At 39.1% G+C, this 22,341-nt stretch overlaps 1 protein-coding gene and 1 non-coding gene across 2 annotated transcripts in view; one reads left to right on the plus strand and one right to left on the minus strand.

Annotated features, from left to right (window-relative positions):
* Positions 1-3,672: 3,672 nt before the first annotated feature.
* The window catches only part of LOC124166868, a 45,328-nt gene continuing 26,659 nt past the window's right edge, over positions 3,673-22,341 (plus strand). The window contains exons 1-4 of the mRNA XM_046544580.1: positions 3,673-3,762; positions 3,845-3,993; positions 15,278-15,386; positions 21,792-21,930. Coding sequence (XP_046400536.1) covers positions 3,967-3,993; positions 15,278-15,386; positions 21,792-21,930 — 275 coding nt within the window. The 5' untranslated portion in view covers positions 3,673-3,762; positions 3,845-3,966. The remainder of the gene's footprint in view (positions 3,763-3,844; positions 3,994-15,277; positions 15,387-21,791; positions 21,931-22,341) is intronic.
* Positions 5,394-5,466, minus strand: Trnas-gga. The gene has a single exon. It is a non-coding gene; the product is annotated as a tRNA-Ser (tRNA).

Below are 22,341 nucleotides of genomic sequence, written 5' to 3' on the forward strand. Positions count from 1 at the left end.
CTCGCCCCAAGGTCACCTCACATGCCGACAGCGGGAACCAGAATGACATCACTCAACGTTTTCCCAGCATTCATACATAGCCGTCGCGTTTTCGCGCGCTTGAAATTTTTCACTTTTCATTTAATCGCTAAAAATAGATATCGTCATTTAAAAATCTAAAAGCGTGAAATACGTACTCCAGGAGTCTTAATCTTTCGATTTAGGCAGTAAAAAAACAATAGGAAACCACCCTATTCTCCCATCACAAAGTCAATCATTATCCCGCCAATACTTCCTAATATATATCTATTATCATATGTAAACTAATAATGAAAGAACTAAAGTTTAAAATATAGTAGGTACTTATTTCAACGTTAACAAGGGTATACTAATGTATCAGAGCATATTGTAAAATGATATAACTCCTGAATAAATACGGAGCAGGAATTCAAGTCGGATGGGGCTATGAGGTAAGTAAGAAAGTAGCATATGGGCAATTTTTCTTCCACATTCCTTGAATGTAAAATTCTCTCCGTGCTGCAGGAAATTTATATGCTAAAAATACTTTCTGAGCTGCGAGGAGAAAAGTTTTAGGACGGAAGTTGGGGGTGATATTAGCAAGGGAAGGCGAGCGAACACAGGAAAAAAATTATTTTTGGCCAAACGAGTTAAGTCAAGCTACACGTGGAACCTTTTTGCAGCAGGACAATTTAATAATCCTGCCCACTAGCCACGGGTAGTTCTCAAAGTATAGTCAACACTTCATCGATAAGTTTTTAAAATCAATATCGTCAGACCCAAAATAGCTATTATTTTATAATCTAGATCGAAGGGAATTTAAAAATAAAAAAACCGCGAACGTTGCCACCCACTTTTCAAAAGTTGATGACGTGATTAGAGCTCCAGTTGTTAACACGCTCAAGGAGAACCGCTCTAGAAGTCATGATTTCCCTCAAGATTTAACAAAAATAAAACTCGAGGCTGATACGAGGAGCTTACTGGTAGCTTATCAACGGTGATCCTCTCGTTCGTAGCGCGTGATGTCATCAACACACCTCGAGATGGTTTGCATCGTCACATTTTAACCGTGAATATCTCGAGAATTATTCAACAGAACGATACACGGCAAAATACAGGTGTCTTTACTTCTAAAAGACTATTATAATCGACAGTAAAATAATTGGTGAATAAGCCTATTGTAGTTGGAATTGGTCCGATATAAAAGGTCTGGAATTAAACCCATTCCTTAGGCATATACTCATCATTCAAAACAATACCTTTGGGTTTAAACGCTGAGTTATCCTTGAAAAAACCATTTGCAGGGCTACCAGTAATGTCCTTAGGTTGAAGTTTTAAGAATAAAAGTCTAATGTAAGGCTTTCGGTTTCCATCTCCCGACAACAGAAACATATCGACAGACATCTTCTTCAGGGAGAATTTCTAAAAATTTTGAGTTTAAAATAGTACCATGCGGGAACAGATTCTGAAAACTTCGATCATAAGATAATAATGCTATCCATGAAATCACATGCAACAAGTATTAAGTGTATTATGAATCCTTATTGACCAATAATGAAAAAGCAAATGATAATTCAGCTAAAATCTTGGCTGAATAGTCCCGTCAATACTATTCGAAGCAGTTTTTGAGCATTCAGCGGTCTTAAAGCCAATCAATTTCCCTGTAAGCCTTCCACCTTTGGGTTTTTCTACACTATTCAATTATGGCTATAGCAAGATTAGCCGTCGAAAATATGTGCCGTCAACCGCTGCAATCCGTTTTTAAATTAGTATTGTAAAGTCAACTGGAAAAATCTTAAAACGTAAAATTATACGTAAGGACATATTATGCATTAAAAATGTTTTCCGCTCACCCACACTGAACAGCTAGTTCACCTTCCTTAAAGTTGCTTGAAGGTCCTTTCCCTCCTCTTACTGGTTAATAGAGCCAAACAGTAAAACCAGGCAACGCCAGCTGTCTCCATATTTTAATCCAACGTCCGTCACTAAAATAAAAATCCTCACAGAGCGAGGTGGCCCAAATAAACTGACCACCTATGTAGAAAAATCCCACGCCCGCGACTTATTTCGGGGCGAGCTCGGCAAACACTGGGTGGGTATATAACTAGCCGACTGAACGCTGGCAACAGAACATATGATAAACATCACTCTCGTGCATAGGAATAAACTTATGCTACATTAATTCCTTTTCTTCCCCTTTGCATCAATAGCAACACTGTTAAACGTATGCACTATGTTCGTTTATTCACTCAACAGTACTAAAAACAGATCCTCAACCAAAGATACCTCCGATACCAATCTGTTCACAGGAATATTGCAAACTGCGTAAGACATAACTGTAGAATGCACGTCAGAAGTCTTCCCCTACGCAAAGCGAGAAACTCGAAGTCCGTGAAGAGACTCCACGATTATGCGTCACCAGTTCGTGAGTGGCCGGGGCTTAACCCTATAAAGGAGAAATTTTCCTTTATACAATGGGGTCGAATGGTTTTATGATTCAATTGGGTATATTCTGAGGCTTATGTGGATGATGAGGTAGTAACCGTCGTGCCCCATTGAATTTTTATGCCTAGCTTTTAACCAAATGCGGAATTGACCAATGACAAAATATACGAGTTAGAATTGGCTGCCTCGGAGACGGTGGGTTCAAGTCCCGTCTGCACATGTGTGACATTATGCTTGTTATTTGAATCCACATCCATCTACATTCTACTCTACAAGCCGCCTCACAAGGCGAGTGGCTTGTTGTCTGGATATATTACAATGATCGTAATTGGGGGTACCTATGATCTTTAGAGGCATTATTGTTATTATACGAAACACCTTTCTAAAAAATACATAAGTAAGATAAAATATCCAAATTGATTGCGGTCTGCATATAGTCAACCAAATAGTACAAGCAATGAAAACCTCTAAAAAATCTTGGTTTAAATTTTAGGATGAATTCTTAAATTGGGAAAGGAAGGACGCAAAAATGATAAAACCAGCTCCAAATGTGTCAACTAAAAAGATTTAAGAAAGTATAAGAATTCCTTTAGTTTTCCATTTTACGAAAAAGGAATCTTTAGCGCTATATGATAAAGGTCGCGAAGTAGCAAGTACCTACTGTTATTTCTTTATAATAATTCACGATCTAATGCGCTTAGAATTCAAATCAAAAAAATCGAATAAAACATATTTTTTGGATTCCCAGCGGTTATTTGAATTCGTTTCGACAGAAAACTTGTAAAAACGGAATATATCTACGATTCAGCGTAGTTCGACTGAATGATCTAACTAAGTTTTTTTAATCTATTTTATTAATTTTAACGGGGTTTTTATACGTATCCGGTCTTCAGTTCAATATATAACCTCACTTTGAAAATATATACAAAATACCAATTGAGTTCACTTTCTCACTGTCTCAGTAAATTCATAATTCTGATAAACGATTTTAATTTTTCCTGATGAATACTTCTGACGAATATTTCTAGGGTTTTCAGCCAGGTTAATGGTTTTATACAAGCCAAAAGGCTTGTATAAAACCATTAACCTGGCTGCCAAAAGGCTTGTATAAAAGCACTAACCTGGCTGCAAACCCGAGAAATATTCGTCATAATTCTGATGGTAAAAATGCTAACATTTGTGCAATTCGCGGGAAATAATGATCCATGGCAACGGCTGTAAACAAATGATTACACGGAGAGTCTTTTAGATTTTAAAACCGTAAAATCTACGTGATATCCATTGCAAGGCTAATAAAGCTTAAAGAAAGGTACTAAAAACGTAAGTAATGTTCTTTGAAAAGCTATTCGGATTTTCTCAACCATGAACGTGAGGCAATATCTCTCCTAAATTTACTTCATAGTTTTCTCCGATCAGTTTGTCAGCTTCTGGAGACTAAATTCTAGAAAAAAGGGACCTAACCCCTGGCACTGGCTGCGAAGCAGTTCCACAGTCAGCATATTGGATTCTTGTTGCTACCAGTGGATGAAAGAACCGTTGCAAACTACTGAGGTAACTATCTTTTGAGACATATCCCACAGTAGACACACAATAAATATTTACGTCAAATTATACGGACGATTTTCACAAAAGAAAAATGGGAATGAAGAATTTTTAGAGGTAATTTTCATCCATTTTCATTACTTGTTGATTCTACATTTCCATTTGATAGTATCTTAGAACCCTGCACAAAAGTACACACATCGCAGGACATTTTAATAGAAATCAGTGTTACTTGGTTCACTTATGTAAAACATTTCTCTGTCCTTTCATTAATCCATTTATTTTGCATCCCTATACATTATTTGAATTCGTCACGATAGATAACTTGTGAATACGGAACAATGCTACGGCTTAGCGTCATAAAACGTGTTTATCTCACATTTGTTTTTATACTGATTAGTAGGAATCATCGGCTGAACTGACGGCCCTGCCATTACTCATTCTCTACGGCATAACCTACGCTTTTGAAGCATTGTACGCTGATAAGCACGGCGTATACGACGTATAGGTGTTGGTGTGCATCACAGTTCATTCCTATAAAGAAGTGACAAGCTGAGGGTCACAAAGTATAGGGATTAACTAAAATCAACACGTGGCAGGAATCATATATTAAACTTGTATTTACTCTTACTACCTCAGTGATTCAACCTGAAGGTTGGTTTGAATAAGTGAGGGTAGAGCTCAACACAGTCTAAGTCAATAGCATAAAATTATCAAAATCAGGGTAAAGGAGCCAGATCCTTTCCCCAGGCAACATCGCACAACGATGAATTTTGTTTGGGTGTACGAAGGCTTAACACAGAATGTGAACCAGGAAACCTTTCAACAGTAGCCCTAACATCTACCCACTTGATCACCTCACCTTCATTACCTGAAATTTATTTTAATTTTACTTAAGACAAATTAACCCTTTAGCATAACAAAAGACTACGCAATCTAGTTCACATTTTACTTAAAATACTTATAAATACGAAAACTTACGAAAAATTTTATATAGATGATGCGTGGTCACATTTTAAGCACAGAAAATAATTTGCAAATGCAGTCGATAAAGAAATACTTTACTTGAATAGTGACAAATTCATTTGAAATACAAACAGTAATACTTCTCCACCAGATGACTCCACAAAAATTTAATATTGCAACATATTTTTAACACGCTTTTTCTTAACTTGCTTAGTCTGTGTGTCTGTTTCATCAATTGAATCTTGCAATTGACTAACCCACTTCCTATTGTCAGATCGGCTTGAAATTTTGCTTACTTGCTTTTGATGGCAATATAATATTCAATAATTAGGCATCTTAAATTTTGTTCCATTGGGCTCTGATAAATTAACTTGATTTAACTAATACATAAAATCTAATTACAGGTTTTAACACTGCGAAAAATCCACAGAGGAAAAATCATTCGCCTTGACCGGGATTCGAACCCGGATCCCTCGATTTCCGGCCGAGTGCTTTAGCCAGTTAAGCTACCAAGGCGTCATTCTCCTCTGCGGAAATCGAGGGATCCGGGTTCGAATCCCGGTCAAGGCGAATGATTTTTCCTCTGTGGATTTTTCGCACTATTTGTGCATTGCGGGTGACTCCGTAAAAAGTTATCACCGTGGCTAGTCCCGATATACTTAAATAAGGTTTTAACACTATCAGCCTAAAAGCATTTATTCACCCGTGTTCTTGACGGACCGTACCTATAGCTAAACAGGTAAATTAAGATAAGACTTCAACCATATTTGGACAGAATATCGACGGGCATTGATTGACCCCTTAATGACTACCGTTTTTGATCAGAAAAAAAACAACCAAGGAAAAAAAAACTTCCAAGCGCAACATGAACACGTCTTGGGAAAGAAAATTTCGTCAGCAGGTCATGGCTTCCAATTCCTCATGGCCTCTTCATTATAGGGAAGGGCTTCTTTTCCTCTATATTTTAATTGATCGGCGTCTGTCTCAGCATAGTCACTCTGCCTCTATCACAGCTCCATTTCAATCCTCAAGCAACTTGGAAACGAGATTTGCCTTTCTGTAGACTTCTTCTCCAGTCTGCGAAGAGTGATAGAAAAATGTCGGTCAAAATCGTTTTTTCGAGCAATCAATTTTTAATGGAAATGAAAATATCGACTTATCAATTCGTTGTGAATCCAAAGTTGAATCGAAATATCGATTAATTGAAAGAATTGACGCTTCATTTTTAAAACTTTGCAGATTGTACAAAAATATGTTTATTATACAGAAAAACACTCAAAATACACATTTGAGATGTACGAAAAAAGAATCCCAATAAATCTACGAATAATGCATGCGTCAATTATTAGCAGAAAAAAATTTACAAACGCACGCAAATTAAATTTTTAGGATCGCTACTTTGAACCATTCGGCTTCACTAATTTTTTTAGAAAGGTCAAGGTTGATTGCGATGGTTTGTTGATGATCGAGGGCGTGCTTTCCAATTTCACCGGCCTTCGATAAATCTTTTTCACTCGGGACGCACGGAATTATTATGAGCCAATAGGGACGGTGAGGAGATCAAGTGAAATTGTCAAGATCGAAGTCGTTAATCGAGTTTCGATAGAAAATCAAAGATCAAGGCTCTATCTCAAATGCCTCGATCGTATACTTTTAAAATTCCATTTTCTATTTTAATCGAGATCGATTATTCCATTATTACTTGCGAGCTATCAAGTTTACTGTAACGGAACTCAAATATCGATACCTCCACTGCATAAACGCTCAACAATCATCCACCGAATCAAATCCGCTCATCTATTACTACAAAGGCTATCTAGATGAGCGGATTCTATTCAGTGAGCGATTGTTGAGCGTTTATGCAGTGGAGGTATCGATATAAATATGGTGACCTCGAAAAGGAACTCGAATATAAAAATGGTGCATTTTGTTATTTATTGTTGCTGCATCCTCTTGACAGCCTGTTAGATATAACTTTTATAGTAAAAATTTCTCTCGCCATCAGCTATCTCCTATGTATGTAGTGGTGTTTGCCGTTGAAATCTAAATAAACATCATTGCACGCTACTACATTATAAGCATAAATTTATCCTCAATAGCAACAAAGAATTTCCGTATAAATTCATAAGACTGGTGCCGTCACATCTGTGCATCTCGGGTTTACTATCATATTTGATTAAAATTAAAGTCAATCACTTATCCTTAAGCACCCAGGATGAAATATTGTGAAATTCATCGGATGTGCGAAGCATAATAATTTATTAATCAGCAAAGCCAAAATCCAGATTTGATTTCAGTTTATTTTATTTCAGTCTTAACATTGTATAGGTATTATAAAACAAATATATCCCAATTGAGGGGGAGGTAACCCTAACTTGGTATAGCAAAAAAAAACAAAATAGAAATAAATGGCGGTTTAACAATTCCTTATTTTCACAGTGCAAGGGCTTTATATTTTGGCTAACATTTACAATTTTTTTGCATTTCTTATAATATTATTACTTACATTAGAACATAAGGCCCCTATTAGCCGAGGCAAACAGACGCGCCAACGGTGGCGCGTCCGGTGGTCCGGCCTGAGCAACCCAAGGTGGAAGGCGCGGTTTTGGGGCTCAGGCGACTGGTTTCGGTGGAAAGTCTGGTGGCGCGTCTGGTTGCCTCGGCTAATAGGGGCCTAAAATCTGTCCCAAGTATGGGTTATGACTGTACATGTTAGTATATTTCACAGTGTTGTGTGGAGGACATTTCAAGCGCAATACTCCGTCCGTCTGATGGGACGTTATGTTGTGGTCCCCGTGAGGCCTTTTGTTAAGAGCAGGTTAATGCCGACGCCGGGTTTCTCTCCTTCCTTTCTTACTTACCCTTCCCTTATGGCGCAAATAACCTCAGCTGTCGATCGCCTCCTCCAAATACCATACCATAACATACATTGCACAGCTCCCTCACTCACCGCTTCAACCCAATGGTAGATAAATAGATGGGGGTAGATTATACAGCAGGCACGAAGAGTAGGATACACTTGGCAATAATTATTCGTGTGATGCACGTCAGGCCTTCCCCTGAGGAAAATCGAATCGACAGAGTCCCGCCGTCTCCCCGCAGTATTTGCATCAACGGATCAAGGGCGGTCAAACGGCAGAAGGCCCGACGTCCCAAATGGAAGGTCAGTCAGTGTCTTAAACATACTCCTGGCGAACAGGCTTTTACGGAGATTGTAAACGTTACCGGGAATTCGAGTGTGGGAGAATGAGGAAGGTGGTTAAACGGGTGGGGGGAGGGAGTCCATCTATTTCCCGAAATTCGGGCCAGCGATATTTTTCGCCGATCCTAAATTGACTCGACCGCAAGTGACCCCTCCCCAATCAGATCGCAGGGGCCGAAGGGCAAATCAGATTCAACTTTAATTACCTGAGTACCACTTTTCCGCTAATATCTGGCGTGGTCATTTAACTCCACGTTAATCTCCTCCAGTGAGCCGAACTGTACGCCTCCCAACCTATCTCCCCCACCCTAAACCCTTGCCCGCAACAAATTAGCACGTCTTAACTTAACTATGGAGTTGAAAACTCAATAAGAGCTTCCGTTGGTAACAACTTGGAATGGCGTGACTAGATTTGGGATAATCATTATTTGAGATAATCTATAATTTCTCTTAAAATTAGCCAGTAGAAGAGATGGTAGTAATATTTATAGTAATATGACAGTCACATGAGCATTCGAATGTTCTCTTTCATCTTATTTAAATAAATACTTGCAATTATCCACGATTATAAAATGTATTAGAAACTATGTTTCAATGTTGCCACATTATCTCCAAGGAAAAATTACCATATGGTAGTTGTACACTAGAGTTGATGTGCCAACATTGAAACCTAGTTCGTAATAAGTTTTGTAATCGAGAAAAATTACAAGTATTTATTTCAATGTGGAAAATACCACTCCATCATGCTTGAATATTCGGATGTTATTCTCTAAAATTGATTTCACGATTATTACTCGGTCTGAGCCGTGATTGGTGGAATATTTTACCCATAGGTTTGGGTGATGTTACATCAAGTTTTGACGAGTTAAGTCGTTATGCGTGGGACTGAATTCTGATCAATTATCCAAAAGAGTATCTTCATACATACTACCCCGCAATCCATCTCACAAAGCGCGTGGCCGAGGGTAATAAGGCACAGTTCAAAACATATACACAAACACGACAATACTTAAATGAGCAAAATAGATAGTATTGTCTCTTCAGATAAATAAAAACACTCGTTATCCCATTCTCACGCCAATGGCAGTTCCGGTGAGGGCAAAACTCACCCCAAGCAGCCACTTTACAAAGGTAAATCATTTAAATGGCGAATGAGTACCCTTGCCGGTGTAAAATGAATTCTGTGTGAAAAAGAAGCTTAAATCTTAAATTATTTTACAAAATCCAGAATCAATTGAACGGAATGAACAGTTCAAATTGGGATTTTATACATATCTTTACATTTATTTCTATAAAATATGTAGATTTAACGATTTGTGCGCGATTTCTGAGATTGTTTGGTTTGTAACTCATTTATATGTGATATTCCATTATAAATTTTCTTAGTTTGATAACTTTTACATATACCACTTCTTTATTACATAAAGCGGACCGAGTTTTTATGAATGATCATCAGCATCAGGCGGAAAATATTATTAATTTATAATATTTAATTAATAACCTTGAAAAAACTCTCATAAACGAATATCTTTACCCATCCTTTTCCCCTATTCTGGCGTCCGTTTCAAAATTAATCTCTTCCTCCGTTAAGTAACTAGGTTACAATGATAAGATAAATACATAATAATTTACGCCTGAAGATGATGATTACTTACCGAAACCTGGGTCATTTACTCTAAAAAGATAAGTGGTATAAGTAAAAGTTATCCATCCATGACACATTTTTTGGTCTGTTTCGTAAAAAGTTATGTTACACCAAGTTAAGTTGTTGTAAACGGGACTTGATTAATGATGATTAATGATGAGATAATGATGATTATTCATCGAAACATGGGTCCCTTGAAGTAAAAAGAGAAGTGGTATAAGTAAAAGTTATCCAACCGAGAAACCTTATCTGGTCTGTTTCGTAATAATTTATGTTACGCCAAGTTAAGTTGTTGTAAACGGGACTTAAGGCACTTTTTCCTCCCATTCCCCAGCACCCCATCCCCTCCCAATACCTCCCCTCTAGCCCCTAGACCTTCCCATCAATCCCAGCTGCCTCCCGGCGCCATCAATCTTAAAAGCAGCACCCAGCACCACCCGTTTCCCCCCCCCCCCCACCAATCCCCCCTTAAAAATACCCACCTTCCCCACCCACTCCAAAAACACCGGCGACCGCCATTTCCAACCCAAATGAAGCGGAGACTGCCCCTTCCAAAACCCCTCGGGAGCTTTACTTTCTCCAACAGCCAACCCCCTGCGCACTGTAGGCCCAAAGGGAGTAGCAATACAACGTTCCCCGTAGCCGCAAAACTCCCCTTTCACGCCCCCACACAACACCCGTCCCAGTACGTCGTGAATTTCCCAAGTTTTCCGCATGGGAAAGTGTGCTGAAGGGGTCCAGGGCGAAATTCACTCCCACCCAAAGTCTCGCTCTTCTTTCGCTTCTTCTTGTTTTATTATTTAATGTTCACTTTGCCTAATTGCGACGCGCTTGGCGCCTTCTGGTAGCCCCATGACGCAAGCTCCTCCTCCAATCTCCCTGCAATAACATATCGGCGCCACGATGTAAGCGGGGAAACGGTCCACGTGGCGTGGATGAATGAAGGCTTTTTAATTGATGCCAGCGAGGTTTAATATTGAAAACGACCCGGGATTAGGGTTGGTGGTAGTGAAAAGACTCGATGACCCACGGGAACTTCCAAGTGAGCCTTACTTCCTCGTACAGAGAAGGTTATACCGCCCAAAAGAGATTGGTTTGAGCCCCCAAAAAGGAAGGAAGGCCATCGCAACACTATAGGCACTCCTCCCATCTCCTAAATGAGGAAACTTAAGCCTGAACCAAGCGATCATTATTCACATTGAAGTCCAGTGACCATTTCAGGTATGCTATTCATTGACAGGTAAAATGATAGCTTTAAGTCCGCCAAAAATGAAGGAAATTGGTGTTAGAGTGAATTATTTTCATTGTTATTGAATTCATATGATTCATAATGAAATCACGTTAGTCGTTTACGAGGTGCGTTCCGGAATTAATGCAATTGATTTTTTTGCGCCGCTCGGATTGGTAAAAATGAGATCAATTCACTTGAAGATGGTGAGTTCAACACTAATATTTTTAGTGAAGCATGTTTCAGTGCTCTCCAAGCTGTGGAAGCGGCAGGAAGTCAGTTATTGTAAACCTATGCACGTCATCCATGTCACAAAAAATGTAATCGACAATAGATCAAAGTTTAAGTTTTGTGCAAAACTGAAAAAATCTATTGAAGAGACAAACCAAGAGATTCTTGAGGCTTAGGAAACGTTCAAAATATCAAAAAGAAATAAAATCGTTTTTGGCTTGATTTGGTGGAAGTTCGACATATCCATGATGAAATAACACAAATGGTAATTTCCCCATTTCTTAATTCTAACACTCAACAACCGACCCAGGTTTCAATGCATTGCATTGCGTCAATCGTTTTGACCTTGAAAATAACACAATGTGTTGAAACCTGGGCCGGCTCTTGAGTTTTGAAATTAAAAAGTGTGGAAATTAATATTTTTGTTCTTTCATCGTGGCTTTAAAAAGGGCTCAGAAAAAGTAAATCCTCAAAATGGCAATAATGAGCTAATCAGAAGTGAAATCAGTGCTCATCGTCTTTCTAGACAGCGAAGAAGTGTATGAGGAATTAGTTTCTTAAGGACGGACAGTTAATGCTGCCTGTTACATGTACATACTGGGAGGACTCCGAAAAAGGGTCATCAGGACGTGAAAAGACATCTCCGCTTACTGGCCAATCCATCTCGACAAAGCGCCTTGCCACAACGCTCAACGGATCCGAGAGGTCAAGGCAAAACACGATGTTCAAACGTTGCCCCACCATCCTTTAGTCCTGAAGTCGTCCCAGCAGACTTCTTTCTGTTAGGTACCTCAGATTTAGACAGCCCTGAAATCAACCCATTTTTCTTCCACATAAGAGAGACAATCATTCGTGACGAGGACCTTGCGAGAGTTTCCCGAAGAAGCCTTCCTGGGATCAGATTCTGCTTCTTTCTGGCTATAGCCAACGCGATTTGTCGAAAAGATTGGCGAACGCTGTATGCATTCGTATTCTCATTTTCATTCGCCAACTATTTTGCGGGAAATGCTTCGCTTCGCGAAAAAGTTGTTTTCGTTCTGACTGGCGAGCGTATAGCGAACTTAAACATTCGCCAAGTGCGAATTTCACTGGCGAGGAAAATGAAATGGCTCTAGCGGCTTAGCGAAAGAATTGACGAGAGGCATACTCGATTACTCGTGATTTTACTGCCGCTTTACATCATTATTATGTTTTATTTTTGATTCCAATGACTATGATTGTTATTAAGATGCTTGGCATACATCCTGTGTGTTGTTTTACTCGTCTTGTCGTACGTAAATAAATAAACGGGATTAAAAGTGGGTTTGCACTTGAATGAACCGCGAAGGTTTTCTTTGATAAGCGTATTGTGTTATCGTGGGAGTTCTGTTATTCTGAGCATATAAATGTGTTGGATTGCTTCAGAAAACTTGCTTCTGCTCTTATGCTCGTGAACGTTTCATCGGAAACAATAAGAAGAGACTGACCGACGTTTTTTCATATAAGAGCATGTCATAGACTAATTGAAGTAGTGGTGTAGTGGATAGCATGGCTGTATGTACACCGATTTTTAGATTATGAGATCGATTCCTGCCATAGTCTAGAATAGATAGGATAAATATGACTTTCGGCGTCCAGAATTACGGGTTTTTGCTACGCTGCGCGCCGCAAACCTTCCCTGTGATTGTACCCAGTGGCGCAGCGAGGGGGGGGGGTTTGGGGGATAAACCCCCCCCCCCCAGAGCTCAGACAATTTTTAAGTTTAATCCAATTTATTAATTTTGATTAATATTACTGATAGAATAGTGTAAGGATTAATAAAATATCCCTCAGAAGGCCGTAAAAGTCACCATTTTTAACCATTTATCTTACATTTTTCCGGTGGAGGACCCTCGCACCTCCCGCTTACCCTGGCAGGTATGCCATACGCCCAGACACCCCAGTATTAGTAGTTGTGCCTGAAACCCCCCATATCCTTAATTCCTAAAAGAATCTTCGATCGCTAAAATCACCTACTGCACTCCTGGTGCCGGAGCAATACTTAGAACGTCTAATTGAACCGTTCATTCCTAAAAGTTGGATTGCTTGATTGTCTATAAAGGCCTGGTTACACGGTACATGAGAATGTACAAGAAAATGTGAGAATGTCTGAATCTCAGAATGAACGCGAAAATGCACCGTGTAACCACGCAAAATGTAAGAATGTATGAATTTCTGAACGCCTGCTCTAATTTCATTCAGGCAATCATACAATTTGAACTCAGAGTCACCTGGTGGCAGAATACGAAAACGACACATTCATTTCATCTGGCTTGTATAGGCGACTTCTTTGTTTTCGTACGGCCCCGATAGTTATTTCGATTTGATATGATCTTGCTTGACTTGGATATCTCACTGATTGGATATAGGTAGCGAAAGAATGGAACACAAGAAAAGGGGATGGGTAAAATGAAGGATCAGATGGAAAGGCGCTGAATGTATGAACCGCGAGAATTGTCCAAGATTGAGATCCAAATGATCGTTAAAAGGTCATAAAAATCATGTGATAGGCAAAGAAATAAGATTCAAGTACTATTTACGCTGTATTTACTCAAGTTTCTGTTTTTGAATCGAGACCGACTGCAAAGCGAGTCGAAATTTTAGGTGTTGCGTTGACATTCAGCGAACGTTATGGGCATCGCAGTAATAAATATTGAATTTACCTTGCCAAAAGCCTCATATTTCTCGTATATTCCTGTAGCGTGCGCCGATTCACAGGAGAAGGATGGAGAGAAATCACGACACACTCGCTTTCAAATCTAAAATTCAACTGCCTTTATTATGTCCTGTTTATTATATCACAAGGCTTACGGGCACGAGAAATTTTGAAAATGTGCTTTTATTATGGAACACTACTATCCAACAAAATTTTAACGATATCGGCGAAAGACACTTTGAGAATATTCCTTGTTAGGGGCTCCTCGTGACGAGAGGCCGGCCGCCCATTACAATCCCTTATTTTTCACCGTGGTTTAATCGTAATCAGTATTTATTCTCGTAAACAGCCACTTTCCTTATAATTTGATCCTACAATGGGTAGAATGATAGGTACATTTATAGAGTTGTTTACAAAGTGAAATATGTAACTTGATAAAATCCTGCGGTAACCCTGATTTAATAGTGTACTTACGTTGAGGATATCCCGTTGACAATATAGATAATGTATTTGACTCCATTCTGCGGATCATCAACCTCTCATTACTCTTATTTTTGTCCCTTCGAACACAAGCAAAAAACTTCTCCGGCGAGTAAATAGAGGCACTAGACGTCGGGGCACTTTATATGGTTTTATGGGATACACTATTTATATGGTTTTCACACGTTTTTCTATTGAAGGTCCATGCTACAATATACTTCCTGCATTAATCAAATGATGTAGGTGTGTAACGTAGATCACAATCTGCAATCAACTTATTTTAATGTAATCTTTCCAAAGCCCCCCAAACAATCGCCTTTATTTATTTCAACAACGCCTTGGCAACCCAATATATTCACAATCCGAAGTTTGACGTTAAAGCAGCAATTATATTCGCCAAATTTGCGTTTGAGTCCCTAAATAGACAGTTTTTCTATCCACTTCCTCAGTCTGTCATCAGTGGATACCGTGCCGTGATGTAACGCGCGCACGCTCCGTCACGTGTTTTCAAACAGTCGATGAAGATTATTTTTAAAGACTCATATCTAAGCTATAAAACATTATTCATCCGCGAAATTTTCGGCAAGTACATTTGAGGTAAGGATCTTATTATTCTAGTACTTTTAAAAAAGTTTGCATGTTCCCCATCGGTTTATATTTGAAGTTGAAATAATTTGTTGCGCATTTAAAAATGTACGAAAAAATGTCCGAAAAAATGTACCGTGTAACCACCTACTCGTGGATCTTGTCCATGAGAATGTACAAGAATCTGTTCAGAAAACCATTCAGAAAAATGTACAGATTCTTGTACATTCTAATGTACCGTGTAACCAGGCCTTAAGTGACGCTTTTCTGTTTTGCTGACAGGTGGTGAGTAGAAGGAGAGACCGATTACGTGACAGCGCTAGGGATACGTCAATGGAAGATGAGGAGATAGGAGCGTCGGATGGAGGTGACAGCGCCGCCTGTGATCGAGGTAAGGAATCTGCATCAATCCACATCTACACACTATCCCGCAAACCACCTAAAACCAGCAGAAGGTTTTGGAACATTAGGCACAAACCTGTTCATGTACCAGAAAGATCAGATGTGGGTTTTTTGGACTTTTATTAGCGCAGCTTATTTTTTCGATGGACTTTCCAGCACTATGTCTTATCCACTTGATTAAAAAACGTAATAATAATAATAGCAAAACTAATGTCATTAATATAAATGTGAGAGTTGTAACAGATCGGCTAATATGTTTCGCATGGCTCCGGAAAAAATAGCGAGATACGATGCTTGAAACACTCCGTGATTCAACTAAATAATCACTTGTTGGTTCAAAATTTTCCGAGAAGACAAAGCAGTTACTGAACATGGCAAATAAATTTTTATCCCAGCTTGTTTGTAACCGGTGCAAACGTTATCCGTAACCTTCAATCGGAGACTATAGAAATATGCGTTTGTAAACTTAGCCATCGAATCCTTTTGTTGATCGCAACAATTTTTTTCTCCGTGTATGCATAGGTGAAGGTAGAGCTCCCCGGAATAGGCCACATTAGTGAAAATACCGCCTATTCGGAGTAGTGGGTCAGTTCCTTTCCCTGGTTTTCGCCAGGGACTCAACCCGTGACCCTTCGACCAATTGTCCAACGCACTACCCACCAGGCTACTATCAAAGTTGTCAAAAGTTCACAGCAATAGGTCAGTCGGTCGTGATGTGGCTCCTCAACGACGTAAATTGTAAATAAGGACATTTTATTTTCGTATATTTTTCATTTCGTCAAGTTTGAAGTAAATCAAGTCTAGCTGGCTGTGCTGCGCCAGTAAAACTTTGATTTGCGGTTAAACATGAAGTAAACATGGTTACACCTTTTAACCCTCACACAGATTCATAGCGCCACCGCGGCGCTTTGATATCTCGCTTTGGCTCAAAAAAAATATGTTTACGAGGCTGTATTATTGCAGTTATTTTACTATTTGAGTATTCAGACGAGTGAGACGCCAACTAGCAGCTGAATTCAGGAGTAGAGCTCCGAAGATATTCCCTAAGGAAACCCCGTTGACATTTAATAGTTTTTTTTGTATTTCCTGATGTCTCTCGCGCTATTGTTGGTATCAAGCCATCATAACATCGTACTTTTAATATTTTATGCATTCATATTCATGTTTAATGCCTCTTAGTTGCCATTCATTGCTACACATCACCTCAACTACCGTGTTTGTAAACAAATCACAGAAAGCAAACAAACATTTAGGTCACTATTCATTTGTTTTATATTATTGCGAGTCAAATATGATTAAAATCGGTAGAGCCGTCCTTGATTAATGGTGTACCCAAATTGTTCATTGATTGTTGGGTGCTACGAAGTTCGTCGGATCAGCTAGTATCATCTAAAAAATTTTACTGTCCATAAATAGAGGAAAGGAATCGGTCGGCTCCTCGATCCTCGAACTTTATACATAAGATGGCACAAGTCTCAACATTTCCTTTTCCCAGTTCTGTTTCTTCCAGTTCGTTCGAGTAAATGATATCCTCATTATCAGAACTAGCACTCGCGATGTCTTCTGTCTCCTTGCGTTTTTGACAGATATCACTCCTACTGTCTATAAGTAAATCGTTCAGTTCGTTATCGCTGCAAGAAACCCGACAGGAGGCGCGTGGACAGAGTGCTATCGAAAGCGGGCACCATTAGATGGGCAATTTGACTGTGACCTCGAGTCCACAACAAGGAAGCGATCGCAATGGTACATGCTACAGTTATGCTACATTGATGTACAGGTAAAAGGCAATCATTCCAAATCTGCGAATTTTGTAACGAAAATACTTGCGAATAAAAACCAAATGTAACTGAAAATGCATCCTCACGCAAATAATAAAAATATTTATCTGCTATATTTTAGTTTGAACATTTCTTATTTTCATTGCCTTCGAACTATTATTAGTCCTAAATTTGCATTTCAGTTTAATGATTGGGTCATTTCACCTCAAGAAAAGAAACGTTTTTCTCTTAGGATCCCAGAGTTCGATGAAAATGTAAACGTGGGTGTATATCCACCTCAAACTGAATCCCCAACAATATTTTGCGTAAAAAATCCTGTGGCCCTCATGCGCATTTTAAGTGTTTTACGTTTTTGGTCGCGCCATAAGACCAAGCCCGGAATCGTATTAGTCCTTCTATTTTAACATCACATAGTTTTCAGCCATCATTTGCCTTATTTTAAAACTAAGACTGTGCGTGAGACAAATAAGCGTAAAACATTTATTTAACGCTCTTTCCTATTATTGTTATATTTAAATATTTAAAAAATTATTAATTTATTTTTTCTCGAATAATCTACCTCGGAATAGGTCAAAACTTTTATTTTATGATCGACCTAACTATAACAAAAATAAAATTCAGTGAAAATATATAAGTGGATTATGAGAAAATATAAAGACATAAATTTTCTCCCGGACCTTGTAATGGAAATGCATAACATACGCTTTTAATACGAGTCTATGGATATAATAGGTGCTCCATGCCATTGCTATATTACCTTCAGTTTCAATTATAAACCATCAATGCCGAAAATATTTGCATATATCATTTAAAATATGCTTCTGACGAACCTTATGTGAGATCTTACTAAATATTTGGATCAGACAAGCAACTAGTATGACTAAATTTTCAACTTTACTCATGCCGTTGAAAATCTGAATGAGTAATTAAAAATAAGTAAAGTAAATCTTGAAATTCAACCGGAAATCAAAGTTTCACGGGCGCAGCACAGCCACCTAGACTTGATTTACTTCAAAACTTGACGAAATAAAAAATATAATTTACAATTTACGTTGCTAAGAAAAGGCGTTAGGGGATAGGAGAAAAAAATTGAGAGATTCGTCAAATCAATCTTAGGATGGCTGTAAGACGACGAATTTATTATTGGAATTAATCCTTAATATTTAAGTTGCCCTCGCGAAATACGTAGAACTCAAACTATGTTAGTTCCTCATTTACCTGAGAGAGCGCAGCGCACAGCAAGCGACTGGAAGCGCCTCTGTTGGGGAAATTATACACTACCTTCCTTTGAGGTTTATATCGTGATTCAAAACACTGAAACACCCAGAGCTCCTTAGACGTTCTTTTTTCCGCAAGTTCCTTAAGACATAGACCATTTATACTGAGCTAAATTATCATTTCATGGTTAAACCTATTCTGATTTATGCTCCGAAAGCAGCCACTAATTAGCATGACCTGTGGCTAGGTATTTTCACCAACCTTATCCTTAAAAAGTAAAGACACTTAAATCTTGAATGCATTTCCACCTGGTTCTGCTCGCTTATTATGTGCAGTAGGATTACCAATGTGGTGAGGTAGTTCTGTAGATAGCTCATACTGTATTCAGCCATAGTTAACACTGATAATGTGATACATTTTATTGATATTGGTGCCATCATCTTAACTAATTAAAGTTGAATTTATGTTTCCATTATTTTGATTTCTTCAAACAGATTTTATTTTACTTCACATAATGCCATAGAAGAAAATCGAGACATAGCATTACCAATTTATGTATAAAAATAAATTAAGGAGTTACAGATTGGAACGATTCGGGGTAACTACTATTTTTACAATACATCATCCATCATCAATAACATTGTTAAGGAAAACTTCATCTTTTCTCACTCATTTGCAGTCAACATTTTTTTTTTTCAAAAGATTCGTGTGCAAGGCAAAAGAGTCCTCTCTGCGCACTAGTTTCAGGCATTTGCCATTGTATTTCGTCCATATACTTGGATTGAATACTATCATCTAATAAATAGTTTTTCTGTGAAAAATGCTGGGATGGGCACTTAATTTGTAATCTTGTAATTTTGTATCCTCCCAAGGGTGATCTAGTGATGCTCCCAAAGCAGGATATTCTTTCATTAGAAATGACCCACACCTAGACAATTTGCTCTTTAGGTTCCCCTCCACCACATTTAATGCACGGTTTTCTAAATGAAGCCCCCTTCTCATTGCATCTGTCTCGTGCCACTTGGGAGCACCTAATACTTGACTCAGTATGGCCCAGTCTGTTTTGTAACGGCTGGCATTGAGGTAATCCTGCCATACCTAAGCTCTTACCAGAGCATATTTTGGGATCGACTCATTGTCTTATTCGCTGCAAGATCAATCAACTGATGTGACTATGAAATTTCAGCAAACCTCAAAAAATCAGTTAATTCTCTCCCTCCATCTTTTGCAAAATTAAAAACTAGTTTATTCATGGATAATTCCATCACTTCATTTCCCACTGATGTTATCTTTGACAACTGGCAATATATATATATATACTTTTGTTTGAGGAAATCTCTTGCACTTTCTCCATAAATTTCACATTTGATGGTATTTTCAGGGCCTTAGCGTCTATCTTGAAGTCGTTAGCTCTAATGTGGCAATGAGAGCTTTAGAGTACTGCTAGTTTTGGCTTATACCAATGTGACATAGTTAATGTAGGAGCCGGCTCCACACTCCTTCCATGCATTCACATAAAATCATAAGGATCCTTGCAGCCTCCTGAAAACGGGAAGAACAAAATGTTCGTAAATTTGCAGAACAACAGCTTTTTGTTGGAAATTTAATGTAGCCCCATATAACCCATTTCTAAAACCAAAAAGTCTTATATTTCATTTAAAAACAACCATATATTACACAATTTTCTTTATTTGTATTAATTCATTACCATATAACAAAGCCACAATTGGTCTCATGAAAACCATTCCCCATCATGTAAATTACAAAAGTGTGCTCTGAATGAACAATTCATAGCATCGAAATTAGTTTTCAGGCAATAGGGTGGTTTCCTATTATTTTTTAATTGCCTAAATCGAAAGATTATTACTCCTGGAGTACGTATTTCACGCTTTTAGATTTTTAAATGACGATATCTATTTTTCGCGATTAAATGAAAAGTGAAAAATTTCAAGCGCGCGAAAACGCGACGCGTAAGTAGGAATGATGGGAAAAAGTCCGTGCGACGCATTTCTGGTTCCCCCTCCCGCCTTGTGAGGTGACCTTGATCGAGGCTCTCAGCTCTGATAGGACGCAGGATGCTAGCGGGTAGCTGAGTACCTTGCTGGCTGGTAGCGCTTGGCTTAAAAAAAGGTTTATTAATACCTTATCAAACGAAGAAAACTTTCCGACCTTAGCCAGTTATAATAGGTGATTATTAAGACATGTTTCCCTGAGCTCTGTGCCTCATGCATGCATTGGCAACCTCAGAAGATGTATAACTCCTATCCTCTCGTGTAGAAACTAGGTCCCTGTGACGTTACGAGGAGTGGAATCGCATGGGCGCCAATCTAGCCTTTTTCAAATGAGGATAAAATTTGACCCTTTCATTGGCCATTCGTCTAAACCGGTATTTCAAAAACCTAATAATTTGTGTATTATGAATACACTAATGGTGGGTAACGAATCGCAATCAATGCCTTTCGTTTTCTTTGATGAAGGAAACTACCCTATTGTTAGAATGAAGAATGTTTGATGTTTTCCCAATGTATAGAGTCATTGAAAGCAATTTACGTTTCCCACCAAGTCACTGCTGTCATTCCTGCCATCATTTTGGAGCTTGAGTCAAGATACATCCTCAGGGCAACAAATTTAAATTAATTAATTAGTACAATTGAGAATAAGGATGCGTCGATGGCTAAGTCATTTTGCACCCCTACCAATTCATTTTATTCAAATAAAAAAATGAGACTAGCACTGTTCCACAGCCGGGTTGATTCAGCTGCGCTACCGGTCGTTGCCTTGTCGCCAATCGTTGCAGCGCTGTTGCATGTCATTATTTTGCACCTGCTGCAGGTTGCTAGGTTTTTTAAAAGAAAAACTCCAGTGGGGAGAAAGGAATTAATTGCGGCTTGCCACTCTGTCTCCCGTTTTGTGGGCAGGCTCTTTTTGGTCCGTTTTTGCAAGTTTTCTCCCGAAACATTACGCAATGCCGAGCTACAGCACTGAGATTCTGCGTCGAACGTACCAAACCTCATTTCTGCAGCACTTTGTACTACAGAGATAGACCCTAAAGCAAGACTGTGCAAAATGCATACCGCCTGACACGCAATAAACCTAATATGTATAGATTACGTAAAATGTTCACGGGATCGCCACCGGGTCAGGAACTGCATAACTGTCGACGTTTCGAAGTCCAACTCGGTCATCGTCCTAAGGGCTGAGACTCGGGCATCGAAACGTCGGCAGTTATGCAGTTCCTGACCCGGTGGCGATCCCGAAAACATTTTACGAAGTTATTCACCGGGAAAGCACTAAATCTCTCTTCATGTTTAGATTAATTTGTTTCCATGAAAAAGAGCAATAACTTCTTGTTGCCATCTCGATTTTTGTGACGTGGGCTACAACTTGTTTTCTCGCAGGTTTGAGCAACGCCACAGGCAGAAGCGCCACCTCTGCCGGGCCCCACGGGGACCGAACCCCTCCGCCACTTCCTCCGGAGTCGCCCTCTGAGCTGCCGCCGCAGTGGCTGCTGTCCGCCGCCCTCGTTGCCAGTGGGAAGTAAGTTGTCCAGGATATTAATCGATGAGTAATATTTCGAAGCCTGCCGTGTGAATGGCGATGAAATATATATATGAATTGCCATGAGAAGAAATTCCCCTGGACCGGAAATCAAACCACGGACCTTTGGCTTTCCGAGCCACTGCGCAGACCACAAGCTACCTAGGTTCCTGAATTCCCATGGTAATAGTACCGAGGCTCATAGCGATAGATTGTTGGTCCCCGTGGTCCATCAAGGATCGCAACGCGAGGGAGAAAGGACTTCAATGAAATCACAGCCGGTTGGGAGCCTCATCCTGCGCTAAAGCCGCGCATGGCGGATAGCCAAAGGTCCGATTACCTGTCCAGGGGAATTTTTTCTCGATGGAATTCATGTATACTAATCGATGGCTGCGTTAATTATGCTGCATC

The sequence above is a fragment of the Ischnura elegans genome, chromosome 10, assembly GCF_921293095.1.
Source record: "Ischnura elegans chromosome 10, ioIscEleg1.1, whole genome shotgun sequence".
In the NCBI taxonomy this organism is placed as follows: Eukaryota; Metazoa; Arthropoda; class Insecta; order Odonata; family Coenagrionidae; genus Ischnura; species Ischnura elegans.